This window comes from Callithrix jacchus, chromosome 10, assembly GCF_049354715.1.
Source record: "Callithrix jacchus isolate 240 chromosome 10, calJac240_pri, whole genome shotgun sequence".
Classification (NCBI taxonomy): domain Eukaryota; kingdom Metazoa; phylum Chordata; class Mammalia; order Primates; family Cebidae; genus Callithrix; species Callithrix jacchus.
The window spans coordinates 85,693,870-85,714,873 of NC_133511.1; the positions used below are offsets into that span (position 1 = coordinate 85,693,870).

The 21,004-nt window shown below is 42.5% G+C and overlaps 1 protein-coding gene across 14 annotated transcripts in view; it reads left to right on the top strand.

Moving 5' to 3' along the window:
* NAV2 (neuron navigator 2) overlaps positions 1-21,004 on the top strand; it is a 768,760-nt gene that overhangs the window by 560,113 nt on the left and 187,643 nt on the right. For all 14 annotated transcript variants that reach the window (XR_013523354.1, XM_035264232.3, XM_078340757.1 and 11 more), the window contains one exon: positions 18,895-19,996. Coding sequence is in view for 13 of the 14 variants with exons in the window: in XM_035264232.3 (XP_035120123.1) it covers positions 18,895-19,996 (1,102 nt within the window). In the remaining variant the exon portion in view is untranslated. The remainder of the gene's footprint in view (positions 1-18,894; positions 19,997-21,004) is intronic.

Sequence of the window (21,004 nt, forward strand, 5' to 3'; positions counted from 1 at the left end):
CTGCCATAGCAGGAGTATTTACACCACAGGAAGTGGCAAACACTATGAATCAGAACTTTTTTTCCCCTTCTGGAATCAGTGGTTAGTCATTTGCCAGCCTATGATCCATTAAATGTGAGTTGGAGAACTCACATGTGGAAGACCCAGTATCCTTTTCAATCTTTTTGGAAGTGTTTCCTTTTGCTTATTTTGGGGGTGGGGGGATAAGGGTGGTGTTACATTACTATTGGTCACTATTTTTGCCTAGTCTGTTCTGCTGAAATACTTGCACTTATAGGTCATGTATCTCTGTGTTATATCCTTCTCTTACCCATTGGAACCACCACAAGTCATTCTCTTCTCAGAAAAGTGATACAGGATTTGGGCATTGCAGACTGTTCCTGAAAGTTTAAGGCCATGGAGGGGTTATACTATTGTATTACAAACCACTTAAAATTTATTATTGTTATTCCTCTTCTTAAAAGTTCTTCAGCTCCCTTGCCACTTAGAATTTCTCCATGGCCAACTTCTCTTTTGTTCTTAGTATTCCAGTCTTCTGCTGTATTGTTCAGCCATGCTTTCCCTCTCCTCTCTTTTCTCCTCTCCTTATCTCCGTTTTCTTATCTCCTTTCAGAACATACCCTCAGAGTTTCATCTTCCATGCTTGGAGTAGCCTGTCCAAGGTAACTCAGAGTTGGTGCACAGCTTTGCTGCACTAATCCAGTGCATTCGTGTGGTACATATTTGCGGAGTGCTGACTTTTTCTAGCCACTATGTGTTCAAAGAACTCAGTTGATCATGGAGTCTCCCAGGGGCTGGGTTTTCAGTGGGGCACTGGGGAGGAATCCCCTGTCAGAAGTTATTTGATTTTAATAAAGGGGAAGATGATTTGTATTGAGAAGCAGGAAACTATAGCCAAACAAGCTTCCTTAACATGAAATTTGGAACACTGAATCACCATTTCTCCTCTCTTCTCTTTTTTTTTTTTTAGACGGAGTCTTGCTCTGTCCCCAGGCTGGAGTACAGTGGTGCTATCTTGGCTCACTGCAACCTTCGACTCCCTGGTTCAAGTGATTCTCCTGCCTCAGCATTTGAAATGCATTCCACTTTCCTCATCTTTCTTCCCACCAAGTTTCTAACTTATCTTTTATTTTCAGGTTAGATTTTTCTTTCCTCTAGAAATTTTTCCCTGACCTTTGGAGACTGAGTTTGAAGCCCCTTCTCTGAGTTCTGTTGTCCCCTATTCTACTCTCTAGTTGTCCTCCTCAGAGTCTGTGGTAATATTCTTGGTCCTTCACGAGCAGGTGAGCTCCTTGAGGTCAGGGACTGAGCCTGATTTTCTTCTCTCTCCATTGCCATTACAGGACTTGGCATACAGAGACATTAAAGTACTTGTTAAATACTTTAATATTTGTTGGTATAGTGAATAAATGAATGAGCTATAATTATTTACAGCCCAGACTCTGGAGCCACACAGATGTGTACCTATTATCTGACATTGGACAAGCTACTTAGCCTCTTCAAGCCTTAGTTTCCTCATCTGTAAAATGGGAGTATAGCAGTATCTACTTCATAGAGTAGTAAATTAGGTGATGCAAATACAGTATTTAGCATAGTGTACAATATATACTTTTATACAATATGTACTTAATAAATTATTAAGCTATTAATGATGAAAATCATAAAGAGCAAATGAAAGGGAAATAAGCTAATATTTTCAGTATATGTACCAAAAAGCAATAACATCCAGCATTTAACTGGAAGATAAATTATCTTATTCCCAAATATCTTCCAAAACTGTACCTGTGATTTTCAGTACCAGATACTAATGTTCAGCAATGCAGCTCAAAACATCACAGAGTTTTCAATTAGACCCAAGTTTACTAATAAAAAGAGAAGTAGAATAACATCCTTTTGAGAAAAAAAATCAAATCAGTGTGCATTAAAACATAAAAGATGCTGTTGCTGTTAACCGGCTTAAATGGAAACATGGTTAACCAGAACATCTCTTTTCAGTTGTTAAAGTATTTCTACCTAGTGTCTTTGCAGTAACAACTGTGTCAAATTGATCTAATCATGTCTGTCTAACCCTCATGCATGCATTCACCCACTTTATCAAACAACATTTATTCTGTATCACATACTGGCGATAAAGAGATGAATGAAACAGAGCCCCAGGCTTCAAGGAATTAATATTCTGGAGCAAGGGATGGCAGACTTTCTCTTAAATGGCCAGAAAGTAAATATTTTGGACTTTGAGGGCCATAGGGTCTCTGGTGCAACTATTCAACTTTTCCACTGTAGTGAGAAAGCCGCCATAGACAATATGTAAATGCATGAGAGTGGCTGTGTTCAAATCAAATTTTATTTACAAATATAGGTGGGGAGCTGAATTTGGCCTTCAGGCCCAGGCTTACTGGCCTCCATCCTAGAGGAGTGAACTAAGTCGGTACCAGGCTACTAATAAGTACAGAGGGCCAAGATCTGTGAAGGATAGAGAATGGGGAGATGAGAAGGTGATGGGTTAGGAAATGGGTTCTGGACCTATGGGTACTTTGAGAAGTAAAGGAGAACAACTAAGTCCAGGAGGAAGAAATCCATGGCTGTCCCTTGATGCAGAAGAGGTGATGCTGGTGCAGCTAAGAGATCAGGTGTCCTGGATCAGCCCCGCCCAGCCTAGATGCTTCAAGGACCTACCTGCCCTCTGGAGATCCGATTGAACAGTCTGGAATGGAACCTGCCTCAGGATTTCTGCGAATCCCCATGGGCTGTTCTTCTAGCCTCTCTCTGAAGCTGGTCTCTATTCTACCCAACATTCTGAACACAGAAGCCCACCTCCTTACTGGTTTCCAAGAGATATGCATTCACAGCAAGCACTTCACATTTTTAGTAACTTTTGTGACAGTATATTGTTGAGGGAGGGGGTGTCACAGGGGGAAATATTGCACACCCCATGTTCTCTAGCAATTTTTTGCCTTCTGTAAGGCAGTTGCTGTTCTCCTACGGCCTCCGTTTCTGGCCCAAGCGTCTTGTCAAGGAATTATTCTACTAGAGACAATTTCCCCTGTAACTGAAATGTCATTGTCCCCCTTATCCTCACAGGCAGTGGCTTCCAAGAAATATTCTATTATTCCCCTCTCATCTCACATCTACCTCATTTGATAGTTTTGGTCTCACAGATCTGGGTTTTTTTGTTTGTTTTTGTTTGTTTGTTTGTTTGTTTTGAGACAGAGTCTCACTGTTGCCCAGGCTGGAGTGCAGTGGCATGATTTCTGCTCACTGCAACCACCACCTCATGGGTTCAAGTGATTCTCCTGCCTCAGCCTCTCGAGTAGCTGGGATTACGGGCATCTGCCACAATGCCCCAATAATTTTTATTTAGTAGAGATGGTGTTTCGTCATGTTGGCCAAGCTGGTCTCAAACCCCTGACCTCAGGTGATCCACCTGCCTTAGCCTCCCAAAGTGCTGGGATTACAGGCATAAGCCAACACACCCAGACAGGTCTGTTAATTTTTATAAAGGAGAATGATACTGAGGCAACAGACTGTAGCCTCCCCATTGGACAGACCTGGATTTGAATCCCATCTCTGCATTCTCCAGCTTTTTTATGTCAGGCCAATGACTCAACCTTTCTGAGCCTGAATTTATTGTTCTGTAAAATAGACTTGATAATGCCCTCTTTGGGAAGAAAACCTGGACCATCAAGCCCAGTGCACCTCAGTGTGGGGCTAACGCTGGTTATCTTTTCCTACCTTTATCTTCTCCTTTAAGTACCAAATTGGGAGGATAAAATTGCATTTGGGTCTGCCATTTATTTAGATCTTTAGTACAAAATGTGACTTTTGCTGGAGAAAGTTTAGCCATTTGTCTCAAACTACAGGTATCTGGATTGACAGCTGGAAGTGGTTGGGTCAATAGTGAGTTTGATATTATTTGAAACCATCAACTGTGCTTCTGGCTTGTCGGCCAAATTTGGGAAAAAAAATGAGAGTCGAGCCTGCATGCTTGTTTTTTTCCATCATGGACTGGGAGGTGACTTGTAAGCATTCTTCATCGTGGAAATAAATTCAGGACTTGCAATTGAATGAAAAAAGTATATGCATGCTGGGTGAGCAGAGAAGAACAACATTCTGGTTGAGTTATATGTCCCACTTTTCATTATGCTTGGGTGGAATGGATATGCCCCTGGAATTCCTGGTTGTGATTAGTATCATGAACATATTTGGCTGACCAGATTTTGCCCTGATTAAGTGCAGAATCTGTATATTTTGTCCTCCTGAGTTTGATTTTAATCACAAGGCGTGGACGCCTGGACATTTTATTTCCTTTTCCTACTTTGTAAAATATTTAGTTCTAGAAGTTTCATGCAGTCATTCAGTGGCTTGAATGAATCCTTGACTCCCACTTGCCCTCGGGCTGAGTTAGGCAACCCCTTTTGTTATGCTCAGTTCCATAAACCAGCTCCTATCACGACAGCTTCTCGCTTTGTCCTTCCTTCTGCTTTATGATCTGTTTCATCCCTAAGAAGCATAGACCATATATTGCTGTATCCCTAGCACCTGGGAAAGCACCTGAAACAGAAGAAGTATCAAAAGAAAAATAAAAGTTGGAAGGATGGGATGAGATAGGGTGATTGGAGAAAAAAAAAAAAACACACAATATTTTGGTTATTTTAGGATTCCAAAGAGAAATGTGGCCAAATAACTGAGCCCAGTCATATCCCTGGTTTCTGTACATCAAAAAATTCATTATTCAAGATGACAAAGATTCTCTGAAACAAAATTTAATAAGCTTGGGCATGTTTAAGTTTGAATTAAAATCTCCAAGCTGGTTCGTGAGCGAGACTGGTTTCCATGTTCTGTCTCATAGCCCTGCACATGGGTAAGAAGCTCCTTAAGTCCTTGTTCACCAAGGTTCATATGAAGAGTTCTTTGAGCCTTATGGAAACAGAGCAGTGTTGCCAAGAGTGACTGAGTCATCACTCCAGACAGTGAGAACTGTGTGTTTACTGGGCTGCTTCCAGCCAGCCTGGTGAAGTGGATGGGGCACACAGGCCAACGCCTATCATGCACAAGGCCCTGGCTCAGAGTGGGGATATGGTGGAGGTCAGCTTGGGCAGGGCTGTGGGAGCCACTTAGGAAACCATGGCACTGGAAAGGCAGGTCTCTCTTTCTCTATAGAGCTGGGTTAGAAACCTGGTCTCATTTGGCTCATTAAAGATAATAACACCACCAAAATTTGGTATAGCTATAGTTGCTTTGAGAAAGCTCAGTATTAGTAGGGAAGAATAAGAATTAATCTCAGCATTTTGCAGTGTGCAGTGTGCTTTCACATCATTGTCCTTTCATTGCTCATGAGGAAGGAAGAAAACTTTAGTTACCATCTCCATTTAATGGAGTCCATTGATTAAGAAGAGCATGGGGCCAAACACAGTGGCTTACACCTGTAATCCAAGCACTATGGGAGGCCAAAACAGAGGATTACTTAAGCATGGGAGTTTGAGACCAGCCTGGACAACATAGTGAGACCCTGTCTCTCAAAAAAAATTTTTTTAATTCGCCCATTTTTTATTGGGGTTGGTAGCATGTACCTGTGGTCCCGGTTACATGGGAGGCTGAGGCAGGAGGATTGCTTGAGCCCAGAAGGTAAGTCTGTACTGAGCCATGTTTTCACCACTGCACTACAGCCTGGGCAACAGAGCAAGACCTTGTCTCAACAAAAAATAAATAAGAAGAGCTTGGACTTTATTATTCAAATACTTTACCACTTATTAGCCATGAATTGGGCAAGTTGCTAATGTCTCCAAGCTGCAGTAAATCCACTGCATAAGATACGTGTGTGAATTAATGAAATCACAAATTATGAAATTATTTTTATAATAATGAAATTATTATTCCTTTAAATAATGAAATTATTTAAAGCATTTGGTACAGTGCCTGGTACCTGGGTGGCATTCAAAAGTACTAGTTATTGGTGTTAGTTTTATTTTTACTTGTGAATAAACTGGAGCTTAGCTATATTCAAGATTACCAAGCTTTTAATTTGGACTTGAACCCATTCACAAAGTTCTATGATTGCTTAATTCTAAAAGTAATCTGAATAGTACAGAACAGAATAAGATGATTATCTTGGGATTCTTTCCACTTTATTATAAAATTATCTGATTTTAAAAGATGTCTTAGCCTTACAAAGAATTGTTAGGATTCCTCTAAATGAGGGCTTCATTTGTAAAACTCGATCTACCACCAACTTGTCATAGCCAGACCTATTACATAAAATAAAACAGACCTGGAGGAAATCGCTTCCTGATTTAGGTGAGTAAAGCTGGTGAAAAGTCTCTTGAGGCATTTTCTATCTCAATATATTTTATTTTTTCAGAAGAATTCTGTTTTTCCATTAAGAAGACAACTGTCAGGTGAAAAGGCCCAGAAATCTGGTAGGGCCGTGTGTGGATCAGTCACATCCGTGAAGCCCTGAAATTGTTTGATCTATCTGATACCAAGTGTCTGCATGCTTGGCAGAATCAGGATAAATGACTCCTTTTTTTCTTCTGTTCCTGTACATTTGGCATAATACAATCATAGACAGTGAATAATAGTCCAATTCAGTTCTCAGTTTCTGCATTGACTCCCCCAGAGAAATACAATAAGCTCATTCTTTGGTTGGTTCCTGATTTTGATTGACGGAAAAAATAACAGCAGAAAGATTCCATTTTTGCCAGCATCCTAAATTTTGAAGAACATAAACCATACTTAAATTACTGCTAACCTGTCTAACGTTTCTACTTTTTAAACGAACCTCCTGAAGGGAAACATTCTCTTTGTCCTCAGGGAAGGAGTTAAAGGTCAACAAACTTTGTTGTAAAGTTTCTAGAAGCTGTTGATAGAAAACTTGATGCAAATACTGTATCTTGTGCCCAGAGAAAAGCACATATTTTGAGAGTCCAGTTTATTGTCCCTTCTCAAGGTGGAGTAGACTAGAAGTGTGGCTTACATGTGTGGACGTTGAAGTAAAGTTGCCTGGCTCTAATCTGTTTGATCTTGGGTAACTTACTAAACCCCTGTGCCTCAGTTTTCCTCACTGTTAAAATGGGATCATTATTACCTACCTCACTGGATTTATAGCATGAATGAAAAAAGTTAAAACAATACAAATGCTTAGCACTGTGCCCGGGCAGAAAGTGCATGCTCTGTAAATGTTGACTGTTGTCCTTCTTAACATGTGTTGTTAGTAATATCACTATTAGTATGTGTATATATATATGGCCATGGAAAATTTTTGTCCAATAAAATCTCAGATGTACAGAGCTGCTCTGGTAGAACTGGAGCAGCCAACATATAAAAATGTAAATATAAAACTCAATTCCCCTTTTCCACATTGCTATAAATACTGTCTGACCTCACCCCTCCTCAGCTGCCCCCGAAGATTGCTCCAGGGAACCCCAGGACTCCCCCCATACCCACTGCTGTAACGGGTTCTGGGTCTCTCACTATCTAAACACTCTTGTTCAGAATGGTCCTGAGTCATGGAGACTGCTCTGGCAGGTGTTGCGTTAACTTTTTTTTTTTTTGCCACTTAGTGTTGAAGGGAAAGGAAAGTCACCTTGTTCAGAAGAGTTCTTCCACCTTTGCTTTGTCCTTCATTGTCTCTTCTCTAAAGCTGAGGATCTCTGTCATTTTGGCCACTCTTCCTTGAGCATGGTTTAGGGTCATCCTTGTTCTAGTCCTTATCCTGGGCAAACTATAGTTTCTCAGCGTGTGTTGTAAGATTTGAATTCTATAAAACCTGGTTTTTGAACTTCAGTCTCTTCAGTCACTACTTGGGGAGCTAGTTAAAAGCTCTGCTTCTTGGGTCTCTCCACAGAGATATTCTGATTTGGTGAGTTTGAGGTAGAGCCAGGGAAGCTATGTTAACAAATTTCAGAGTCCCATTTAGTAGCAGCTGTGGTGTTTACTGAACGTGAGACCTTGGAGAAGTCATTACCTGCCCAAGGTTTTGTTGCCCACCTTGAGAAAAGAATAATACCTTAAAGTAGCTGATCTCTGCGAAGCCTTTTCAGGTCCAAAATTCTAATATTTCACCATTCTAGTTGTGGTCTGGGCTTCATGGAGCAAAGTGAGATCCTCACCCTTCTTGTTCTAGATGTCATTCCTGTATTAATATAACCCAAGATCCCATGGAATTTCATGGCAGCGATATCTCTGTAGTGAGTCACAGTGAACCTAACGGTTGATGTAAATCTGTTTAGATATATTGTTGCCTGGTAACAACCTACTTCCTATTTTCGTGTAGCTTTTGCCCTCCATGCAGTGTAAATAAAAGAAAGCAGGTACACCTTATGAGTGCTTACTGCTTAAAGGCATGAAAGAATCCCACAGTTTACTAGATTATAATATCATGGGGGAAATAAGGGCACATCTTCTTCCTTCTCCCTTTTCTAGCTCCCCTAGTAAGTGGCCAATGGACATCGGTCTTTTCTGATTTAGCTTGTAAACCCATTTTATGCCCCCTTCATTAGGACAGTATTTGCCAAAATGTATCCCATGATAGGCTTTTTCCTTAAACTATCCCCTAAAACCAGTTCCCTGGAAAATAATACATTTAAGAATCAAACTATCATCCCATTATCCTTTAGGATATTCCAAGTACAAACAGGTATATTAGAGGCTCTGAGAAATCCTATAGACAAAAGCTATTTGACTACTATGTAGCCCTCCATTTTCCAAATTTACCTGACCATGGAATCTCTTCTTTTACTGCCTACTTGTATTGTTCAGTGGAAACGATTCTGCTTTAACACTGATTTGGAGGCTCCTATTTGGGGCTGCCCATCCTTTGCCGCAAAAGAAAGCAGAAAGATTAGGCTGGGATCCTAGAGGAAGGGGCCTACAGAATTCCTTAACTAACTCTCTCTTAGAAGGATGTGTTTACAATAGTGCACAACCATTTCAATCTGCCAAAAAGCTGCTGGTTGTGAACAATGAAAGAATGGGATTTGCCCCCTGTAAAGTGTGTATAATCTGTCTGTGAAATTTCATACACCCTTGGAAAAGGGAGATGGTTTTCTACAGCCAATTTTGTACTTTCTTATAGCCATATATGGTACGAGATAGAGAAATTGCCTGACCAAGTAAAGCAAAAGTTTTCTCCTGAGGATTTTGAACAAATAAGTTCAAGAGAAAGCATGTGTTTCGAGGGTGACATGGCTTCAAGAACTGCAAGATAAAGAATAGGAATGTCTTGTGTTTTTAAAGGTATCTTCCTTCAGATACCAGCAAATGATCTGTCTCCTTATCCATCTGAGTGGAAGGATTTTTAAAATTTGTATAGAGTACTTTTGATGTAAAGGGTGTGTGTGAGAGAGAGAGGGAGAGATTTTAAGAATTTATTCTCTTTTTAAGGTGTTATCACAAGGTCAAACATAAGCCCAGCTGCATATGAATATTTCCAGAGAGTTAACCTTTGCTTAGCTTTACCAATTCTTTATAACATTAAGTGGGATTTGAGAACATACCTTGTAAAACTGTTTGGAGAAAATGTAGTGAAAACTACTTTGGAAAGGGATAATTCTTTTGTAAAAGAAAACTGGTTTTTAGCTACCAGCAGAGAAATGAATTACCTCATTACCCATAGTTTCACTTGGTTTTATCCAAAATAAGCCACTGAAGAAAAAGGATTACCTTGTCATATATTAAAAAGAAACACAACTATAATTGTTCCAGCTGTCGAGGGCCTCTTCTACTTCCTCTGGGGTGAAAAAGTCACTGAGGAAAACTGGGAAATGTGTGGTGTTCTGTCTATTACTATTAAGATAATGTGCTCCTACATTCTGCATGTTTATTTTTTATCAAACTGCCACAAGATACTGGAGTATTCATACATGACATTTTAAGTGACCCAGTATAGCAAAATCTCCACCATACGTAGAAGAAAAAAACATTAAAAGCATCACCAAGGTTTCTAGTCACTGAGTTCAGTTAGTTTTAGAGTGAACTGACATGGTTAGTCAAGATGGGGACAAGTCAGGAGCACCTGATTTTAATTTTGAGTCCCATGGAGAGATATGGTATGGATAATAGTTTTTGTTTGTTTATTTTTCCAACCACCATTTCAGGGGACCTAATAGGGCTTCAGGCATTTTTGGAAGTAAGCTAAGTCAGGTGCAGCTACTAACCACAATGCAGGATCACAGGTGTCAGGGACACTTATTTTTTAAATAGTAGGGATTCCAATGAGTGGGAGGTGGTATTTGTTGTGGTTTTGATTTGCTTTCCCTAATAATTAGTGATGTTTGATGTCTTTCCATGCTTTTATTGGCCATTTATATATCTTCTTTTGAGAAATATTCAAGTTTTTGCCCATTTTAAAATGAGGTTATTTGTTTTTGTTGAGATGCAAGAGTTCTTTACATATTTGGATGTCAGTCACTTACCAGATACATGATTTATAAATATCTCATCCCATCCTGTAGGTTGCCTTTTTACTCTACTGATAGTGTCCTTTGATGCACAGAAGTTTTTAATCTCCATGAATCAAACTATTTTTTTCTTTGTTGCCTGTGTTTTTGGTGTCATATCCAGTAAATTATTGCTAAATCCAAAGTCATGAGCCATTTGCCCTATGTTTTCCTTTAGGAGTTTTATAGTTTTAGCTTTTATGTTTAGGTCTTAGATCCATTGTGAGTTAATTTTTGCATATGGTATTAAGGTAAGAATCCAGGCCAGCCATGGCGGCTTTGGCCTGTAATCCCAGCACTTTGGGAGACCTAGGTGGGTGGATCACAAGGTCAGGAGTTCGAGACCAGCCTGGCCAATAGGGTGAAACCTCGTCTTTACTAAAAACACAAAAATTAGCTGAGCATGGTGGTGCTGCCTATAATCCCACTTTGTGGGAGGCTGAGGCAGGAGAATTGCTTGAACCCAGAGGGTGGAGGTTGCAATGAGCTGAGATTGCACCACTGCACTCTAGCCTGGGCAACAGAGTAAGACTCCATCTCCAAAAAAGAAAAAGAATCCAACTTCGGGTTTTTTCCATGAGAATATCTGGTTTTTGCACCACCATTTATTAAAAAGACTATTCTTTCCCCTATTAAATAGTTGTGGAAATTTTACCAAAAATCATCTGACCATATATGCAAAGGTTTATTTCTGATCTATCTAGTCTAGTCCACTGGTCCATATGACTGTCTTTATGATAGTACCACACTTTTTTTTTTTTTATTACTTTAGCTTTGTAGTAGGTTTTGAAATCAGAAAGTATGAGGCCTCCAACTTTGTTCTTTTTCAAGGTTGTTTTGATTGTTTGGGTCCCTTGAAATTCCAGTGAATTTTAGAATAGATTTTTCTATTTCTGGAAAAAAAAAAAAAGTCACTAGAATTTGATACAGATTGCATTAACAAAACAACCTTTAAAAAACATTTGATTATGTGGATCTTCATCCTTATTCTAGCTTGAACTTTCTAGAAGCCTATGGAATTGCAGACACAATAAGATTCTTGGAGCATGTGGATCCAAAGCCCAGCTCCCTTTCCCTCCATGCCCTTTCACTTTCCTGTCTCCATTCCTTGTTTGTCCTCATACTCCATTTTCCTTCTTTATTTCTCTCTGTACCTCCAGGGATACTCTCCGAGAAGGAGCTGGAGAGAAGACTGTCTTTAAGCTGTTTCCTTAGTATTAGACATTGACACAGTAGTGCTGCTGAGAAGGCTGTTCCAGACAGGCTCCAAGAACCCTGCAGAGCCTCTAAGTGGATTGAGACAGGTTCACCTGCCCCTCTGTGGTCTGGTGGCTACCAGGTTATCAAGAACTGAGCAGGGGACTCTGAAAACAATTCCTAGATCATGTGGCTGGACTTTAAAAAAAAAAAAAAAAAAAAAACTTATTTCAATTATACTAACCAGTTTGAATACTCAAGATTGACACCTTGACAAATTATAGGAAATTGCAAACATTTTCCCACGCCCAATTATCAGGCCTGTTCTCCTGACTTGGAGAGATGATTTAGGTCAGAAACCTCCCCAGGGCAGATTTTTAAAATCACAGTAGCAGTGACAGGAGCTGGGATCAACAGGATACTCTCCCTGAGTGCCTGTTGGCACCAGGACCAGACCACCAACGTCTCCTTAACTGAAAAACTGGGGATAGGAGAGACCTGGGGCCAGTGTCTGCCCTCACTGAAGGAGAGAGGAAGAAATGCTTTATTTATCTGCTTTAAACAGTATTTTCATTTAGAGAGCATTTTGGTTCCTGTCAGGGAAAGTTAAGGCTGGTTGCCAGAAAAACCAAACCAAACTTTTTCCCTCCCCACCGGAGGCTTAATGCTTTCTTTAAACTCCAAGAAAAAAAAAATTCCTTTTTTTTCAAAGGCATCCTGTCTGCAGTGTTTCAAATGAGACTTTTCCTTCTTGCAGTGGTTTGTCAGTTGGTGGTGGGCCAACCTTGTAAGCTGGTCTTTTAGAACTGAGATGTTCCAACTGCAGGGCACAACCCACTAGTGGGTCATAAGACCTGTTTAAGGGCCAGGCGCAGTGGCGCACACCTGTAATCCCACCACTTTGGGAGGCCAAGGCAGGCAGATGACCTGAAGTCAGGAGTTTCAGACCAGCCTGGCCAACATGGTAAAACCCCGTGCCACTAAAAATACAAAAATTAGCTGGGCATGGTGATGAGCACCTGTAATCCCAGCCACTTGGGAGGCTGAGGCAGGAGAATTGCCTGAATCCAGGACGTGGAGATTGCAGTGAGCTGAGATCGCGCCACTGCACTCCAGCCTGGGTGACAAAAGTGAAAGTCTGTCTCAAAATAAAATAGCCAGGTGTGGTGGCATCTGTCTGTGGTTCAACAGTGAACTGAGATCGCACCAGTGTACTCCAGCCTGGGCAAGAGAGCAAGATTACATCTAAAAAAAGACAATAATAATTAAGGCATGGTGTTTCACGCCTGTAATCCCAGCACGTTGGAAGGCCTAGGCAGGTGGACCATGAGGTCAGGAGCTCAAGACCAGCCTGGCTAAGATGTGAAACCCCTTCTCTACTAAAGATACAAAAACTTAGCTGCGTGTTGTGGCATGTGCCTGTAATCCCAGCTACTGGGGAGGCTGAGGCAGAGAATTGCTTAAACCCGGGAGGCAGAGGTTGTAGTGAGCCAAGACTGCGCCATTGCACTTCAGCCCGGACAACAGAGTCCATCTCAAACAAAAACAAAAAAAGGACCCGTTTAAGGGCTCTGCAGTCAGCGTTTTAGAACAGACTAGGGTAGCATGTCTCAGAGTTTATTGTACATAGTAAGAGTATATCTTGATATTTTTCAGTTTAACATGTGGATAAGTGGCTGTTAATTGAATGGCAATATATCATTCTTGCCATGTTTTTACTATGTGGTCAAAAATTGTCACAGCTACTATTTTAAAATTATCTTTGGCTCAACAAGATCTGGTCATGTTGCCAGAACTGGCAAAATGTCACATGCTAGACAAATGCATATAAATATATAAAGCTCTAAAAACTAACCATTTCAGGTTCATTTTGAACCTAATCCTCATTTGAGCCGTCTGGTTTGATTTGTATTTGGTTGGTTACATTTCTCCAAAGAACAGATTCAATATAAGTATATCTTGATTTAATGTAACAGTGTTTCTCCCACTTTAGTCTTTCACAAAACTTCTGCATGATTTTTGCCAAATCTGTGAGCCACTTGTGTTTTTTATTCCATATTTTCCTTAAACTAGCTCAAATTTTAAAATCTTCATTTAATATCCATGGACGTGTTAATTTATATATGGCCACTTATAATTTTATCATATATTTCTAATATATCTAATAACCAATAAAATAAATATATGACTTTTAAAATATAAAAATACTCATGTGCCATTCGAAACAACCTCATCCACTTCTGGCCCACATACTATCATTTGGGGGATACAGACATTCAAAACGTTCTTTTATGCTTTCGTTTTTCCCCCTTAGGTTTCTTTGCTTTAACAAAGTTTCATATACTTAAGGAAAATAACCAGAGCTATTAGTTATCAGGGAGAGAAGTGCTTTTCATTTTGAAGAACTCGTCCCACCTTCCTTCCCCCAAACTGATTTTCATAGGATACTAGCAATGAATTCACAAGCAGCTTATCTAAGGTTGACCATACCTTGACCCAGCCAGTTTTCTCCATCAAGATTGGACATCACCCAGCCTCAGAGAGCCTCTCAGAGACTTGCCCAGATTTGAATAGAAACAAAGCTATAAGAACACTAGAGAAACAGCTCATCCTTTTTCTAACAAATGGGGCAACTAAAGCCAAGAGAAGCAAAATGGCATACCTAAGATCACGCCACGAGCTGAGAACAAAGTCTGAGGTCCAGCCTACTCATCCGCACCTCCCCTTTCTTTAACTCACTATCTGAGAAGCCTGGGGAGCTTCATGCTTGGAGTCATGGGACCCGAGGGTTAGAAATGGACAAAGGCGGCCAGGCGTGGTGGCTCACACCTGTAATCCCAGCACTTTGGGAGGTTGAGGTGGGTGGATCCCTTGAGCTCAGGAGTTCGAGACCAGCCTGAGCAACATGGTGAAACCCCAGCTCTACCAAAAAAAACCCACACACATATACACAAAAATTGGCTGGGTGTTGGTGGCACTTGCCTGTAATTCCAGTTACTCAGGAAGCTGAAGCTGGAGAATCAATCACTTGTGCCCAGGAAGTGGAGGTTATAGTGAGCCGAGATCAACCCCTGCACTCCAGCCTGGGTGACAGAGTGAGACTCTATCTCAAAAAAAAAGAAAAAGAAAAAGAAATAGACAAGAGAGGAACAGGCCTGTAACAGCCACTCATCCAAGCTCTGAGGTCACTGGTGTGATAGCCTAAGAATGATAGAAATGTATCAAGTTACTTTGTATAAGACCACTCGTGACATGACGTCTCCTTTACTACATAGGGGACTTCTGGCTGTGACATGAGTATAGAATGTTGATGGCCTGGTCCTCAGGTGCCCTAGTGCCCTCTGTCTAGCCCCACTCAAGACTTCTGCTCTAGAACCCAAATTCAGAGTGATACCCAAGTGCTACATTTTGTAACTAATGAGTAGCCCCCATGACTTAATAACCAGGGGAGCGCAGACTAAATACCACATAGACATTCTGATTCTCTGTGTTTTAGTCTGAATTTTTTCCTGAGTTTAGGCTAAAGAGTTTTAATAAAACCCTAAAGACTCATCACAAATCCTACATCTCTGTTGCCTTAAATGTGACTTGTAAATGTCAAAAATACCAACCAGTAATTCAGAAGCCATTTACTAAGTATCTTTATGCTCCAGCAGGCTTTAGGACACAAAGATGAGTTAGGGAGGGGAGTTTCTGTCCTGGAGGAAATTCTGGACCAGGGGAATAACAAACTGACCTAAAGCAGAAGCACCATGGGATAATACAAGGATTACTTCCTCCAGGAAGCTTTCCCAAACTCTTCAGGGAGAATTAGTGGCCTACTAATCCTCTGGTCCTCATGGCACCTCACAGAGCCCTCTACCACTTTTTACTCTGTGTTCATGGTTTGTTTTGAGGTCCATTGCACCCTAAGACAGTGAGTTCCTAGGGGGCAGGAGCTTTATTCAACTCTGTGTTCCCAGAGCATTGTATAAAGTAGCTGGCCCTCCATAATCATTTCATGGAAGAGATTATGGGCAGAATCCAAGCGAGTACCCAGTAGGGGAAAATGCTGTATGATATAAACTAGGACTGAAGGTCTCAGATGGCCATTTCACCAAGACAAGCCAGGTATCTGTTTTCTTCTGGGTCAGTTATTAGTTACTTATTTGGTTAATTTCTAGCTATGATTTTTAGTGTTAAAAACAAACAAACAATCAAACAAACATAGAAATGGATAGAAATGGTAGTAGAGACATCCATTTCTGAGCAAGCCTCAGAGTAGTTCCAAGCAACAGGGTCGCATCAATCCATGCACACATGGGAACTGTGTCTAAAACGTCTTGAGGAAAGAGGAACATACCTTTGAACATGATCTGGTAGTTCCTATAAGGACACTGTTGCAACCTGCCCCCTAATACCCCTTCCTTTTCTTTAGCACTAATTTTTAACAAATAATATTATTTATTTAATTAAATTTATTATCTGCTTCTTGCTGAAATGTAAACTCCATGAAGGCAGAGATTTGTGTTTTGTCATAGATGGATCCCAAGTACCTAAAACAGTATCTGACATAGTAGGAGCTCAACGAATGAATAGATAGATATGAATGGATATATTGAATGAATGAATGAATGAATGAATGAATGAAAACTTCATGTCTGCCCCAGATCTGAGTTCAGGTATAGGGAAAGGCAGTTTTCCTAAGAGGAATGGTACTCAGGATTGGCGGGCTCATTATTATTTCAGCCAAAGAGCCATCCTCTGTGATGTAGGCTGCTTCCTTTGAAATGGCAGGTTTAGTTTGTACTCCACCATGGATGTCATGAACATACATAAGGTAGTAGAATGGCAGGGTTAGTTTGTACTCCACCATGGATGTCATGAACATACATAAGGTAGTAGAATGACAGGGTTAGTTTGTACTCCACCATGGATGTCATGAACATACATAAGGTAGTAGAATGACAGGGTTAGTTTGTACTCCACCATGGATGTCATGAACATATGTAAGGTAGTAGAAAGGGCAGTTCCTAAAAGTGCTCTGTTGTTTAAGTGGCTGTTTAGGTGTATTCTTCATCAACGAAGGTAGCTGTGATATCGTGTCAGGAGACCTGAGTTCAAATCCCAGATCTCTGCCTTTCTAGCTGTGTAATTTAGGATCATTTTTTGCCCTACCTAAGTCTTAGCTTCCTCACTCTTAAAATAGAGGCAGGAACCCCCTTTTCACAACGTGCTGACTGAGCACTGAGCCTCCTGACACCCAGGAGATCGCCAAGGGGCAGCATCAAGCCTGTAGCAACCTTCCAACGGCCCAGCAATGTGGGTGGGTTCTATGAGCCTGATTCCAAGCCAGTCTCTGACTCTCCCCAGGAAAAGATCCAGTAACACCCCTTGAGTTTTGTTAGGGAGGATTGTGAGGCACCCTCCCTCCAAACCCAAATCCCCAGTAAGTCAGGAAGATATATGTGTTTTAAAACATTGGGAGGTCTGCTTTGGATCACCCTGGAGCTGTGGCTTCCCCAAGCAGCTGAGAGTGAAAGGAAGCAGTTCCTCTACTGTGCAGCTCTCACGGCGCGGTGCTCACGCCCCACACAGGGGCTGCCTTCACTTGGCTTCAGCGGCCGTTGATTTTTAAATCATAAAAAGCTGCTCTATATACCATTTATTCTGTTGCTAGAAGGCAGTGGAACATAGGTATTAAAGAAAAAAAAAAACAGCAGAAGCTGCAGCCGTTAATCCAGTCAGGCTTCTGGGCACTGGAGTAGTTGTAGATGACAAAAGTTAATTAGAAACATGAGCAGTTTAACCGAAAACACTTGTGACAATTGGAAGGGCAGCCTCTCCGACTGGAGAATTTTTCCTAGGGACTCATTGTGGGAGAAAGTGGCTGCTGCTAGGTAAGTCATGTCATTGGGACTTTTCAGATGCAGAGGTGCGTTCTGGGGGGCTGAAGGGGTGTATCCTGTCTGCTGCGCACACTGGGCATGGGGTGTGGGTGGGCGCGGGCACGGGGCCCAGTGGAGACGTGCCTTGCCTGGCACTTTCTCTCCAACAGCTTCCCTTGCTTGGGAGATAGGCTACATCATCCTGAGCACTAACTATAGAAAAAGTGTGCTGCACTTTCCGTTTCTGTGACATTGGCCGCCTTGGTGACTAGCCGAACTCTTAGTTTGGAGCCTGCCCTCACTAGAACAATTCTGACTCTAGTTTGGAAATATTTTGAGGCTTTTCTGAGAAAAGTGTCTGGCCAGGGAAACACTCGCTGAGCGCCAAGGGGAAGCCTTGTCTTTGAGATAACCTGTGTGTTTTCTTGCCCACAGTGAAGCCATGTGCATAGATTACATTTTAAAGCAGAAAAAAAAAAAGGAAATAAAAACCTTTTTGTTTTGTTTTTAAGTCCAGCCTGAATCATGTTTTCAATTCTTTTTTTTTTTTTTCCTTGAGACAGAGTTTCACTCTTTTTGCCCAGGCTGGAGTGCAGGGGCATGATCTTGGCTCACTGCACCCTCCGCCTCCCAGGTTCAGGCACTTCTCCTGCCTCAGCCTCCTGAATAGCTGAGACTACAAGTTTACGCCACCATGCCCAGCTAATTTTTATATTTTTAGTAGAGACTGGGTTTCACCATGTTGGCAAGGCTGGTCTTGAACTCCTGACCTCAGGTGATCGGCCACCTCAGCCTTCCAAAGTGCTGAGATTACATGTGTGAGCCACCACGCCCAGCTGTTTGCAACTTTTTAAAACTGCCAGCATAGGAAAAACTTAGATGTTTTAACAGGCTTTAACAACTTTTGTGTGTAATTATTCTTTTTTAAAGATTCTACATGGTTTCTCCTCCTTTTCTATTTTTGTAAATGTTGTATTTTAATGTCTCTGCTACATTGTTTGCTTAAAGTTGGATAATTCTTTATTCTTTCCCATAGTGGGGAAATGGGCTATGGGATGAATAATTCAAAGTGGTAGGTATTTCCTGCTCTTTCCTGAACTGGCTATGTTATTGCCATAGGTATCTGTTGAAATCTGTTAAGATCAGCATGCGTTTGCATGGCACATGCCACCAAAAGTGATGGGGTCAGGGGGATGTGAACTGCGCAGGATGGAAAGCAGGAGGAAGTCAAGCCAGTAATTCAAACTTAACAACAGATCATCCACAAAGCGGGCAATGGACCTATACAGCATTTGGGTTGGGAGTGACTGGTTGTGTGGCTGTGGCTGACCCTCCCTGGTCTTCAGTGCAGGTCAAAAGGTGTGATTCAGGTCTCCTCTCTTCTGTCTCTGCAGAGCCATTGGCAAGCTCAGCCTCCTCCCACCCCGGAATGAGCGACAATGCACCTGCTCCCTTGGAGAGCAGCAGCAGCTCCACCCCTACTAATTGTAGCACCTCCTCGGCCATCCCGCAGCCCAGCGCAGCCACCAAGCCTTGGCGCAGCAAATCCCTCAGCGTGAAGCACAGTGCCACGGTATCCATGCTCTCCATCAAGCCTGCTGGGCCTGAGGCCCCCAGGCCCACACCTGAAGCCATGAAACCGGCCCCCAACAATCAGAAGTCCATGCTGGAAAAGCTGAAACTTTTCAACAGTAAAGGGGGCTCAAAGGCAGGTGAGGGCCCGGGGTCCCGGGACACAAGCTGTGAGCGACTGGAGACTCTGCCCAGTTTCGAAGAGAGCGAGGAGCTGGAGGCCACCGGTCGCATGCTCACCACCATGGGCCCTGTTTCCAGCAGCCCCAAGATTGCACTCAAGGGCATTGCCCAGAGGACTTTTAGCCGGGCGCTGACCAACAAGAAGAGTTCTCCAAAAGGCAATGAGAAAGAGAAGGAGAAACAACAGCGGGAGAAGGATAAGGAGAAAAGCAAGGACCTTGCCAAGAGAGCCTCTGTGACGGAGAGGCTGGACCTCAAGGAAGAGCCAAAAGAAGATCCCAGTGGAACAGCCATGCCCGAGATGCCAAAAAAGTCCTCCAAGATCGCCAGCTTCATTCCCAAAGGGGGGAAGCTCAACAGTGCCAAGAAGGAGCCCGTGGCCCCTTCCCACAGTGGAATACCAAAACCAGGAATGAAGAGCATGCCTGGGAAATCCCCAAGTGCCCCAGCACCTTCCAAGGAAGGGGAGCGGAGCCGGAGTGGGAAGCTGAGCTCAGGGCTTCCCCAGCAGAAGCCCCAGCTGGACGGCAGACACTCCAGTTCCTCTTCTAGCCTGGCATCCTCAGAAGGAAAAGGCCTGGGAGGGACCACCCTGAACCACAGCATCAGCAGCCAGACCGTCAGTGGGTCTGTCGGGACCACCCAGACCACAGGAAGCAATACTGTCAGTGTTCAGCTACCTCAGCCCCAGCAGCAATACAACCATCCCAACACTGCCACGGTCGCACCTTTCCTGTACAGGTAGGAGTTGCCACCCACCTGTGCTGCCTGGGACATTGGGTAAAAGAGCCTTTTAGTGTATTCTGGCTCTGTGAGGACAGGAGCTAGGCTGTGCTCCAGGAATATTTAAGCCAATAGCTAAGAAAGCATGGGATAAGCTCCTAAGAGAGGCAGACACATTGGACTCCAGGGAGCAGTTCATACAGCACAGGTCAGGGAGGGACAGAGAAAGCTGAAGAAGGGAAGTAAAATGTAAGCTGATCCCAGGGTGTGTAGGCATGTGGGAACCCCAGGCCTTGTAGCAGCAACTTGCCTGAGTAGAAGCGTGAAGGCCCGAATGTGAGAGTGGGGATGGTTTTGTGTCACCTGACAGGCTCCGGCATTAGTCCTAACACATCCCAACATACCTTGAAAAAAAAAACCCACAAAAATAAACACCTGGCTCAATAACTAAGATTTCTTATAGCAGGGATTGCCTTGCACATCGAGATCCTCACAGTCCCTGCTGTTTGCTGGGGCTTTCAGAAGGGAGAGGGACATGGGGGAGAAGAGTAATGGTAGGGGAGGGGCCAGTTCTGGGAGAACAGAAGAGCTCATGTTCTGAGGAGATAAGCCTGGGCATTTGTGGTGATGGATGGATCCTTCTGTCCTTATCTGTCCCCCTGAACCCCTGTCTCTTTGATGGCGCATCCTCAAGACCATGGGAGACTGTGTGGAGCCAGGTGCTTCTGTTCTGTGTGATTCTAGTCATCGATATCGCTTGTTGCTCAGGCTGTACCACACCCCTTACTGAATGAGGCATGCAGACTCCGGAGGCCAGGTCACACACATGGATGAGTCCACTGCCGGCAGATGGAAGCTCCCCAGCCCCTGCCCTTGACATTCTTATTAATTCCCAGAGCTTTCACTGACATTAACCAACTCAATTCTGTGCTGGAGGTGAGCAGTGCATTTGGCCACACTACACAATTGAATAACTAATACTTGTACACACAAAAGAGGATTAATGATCGAGTGTCACATTCTAGA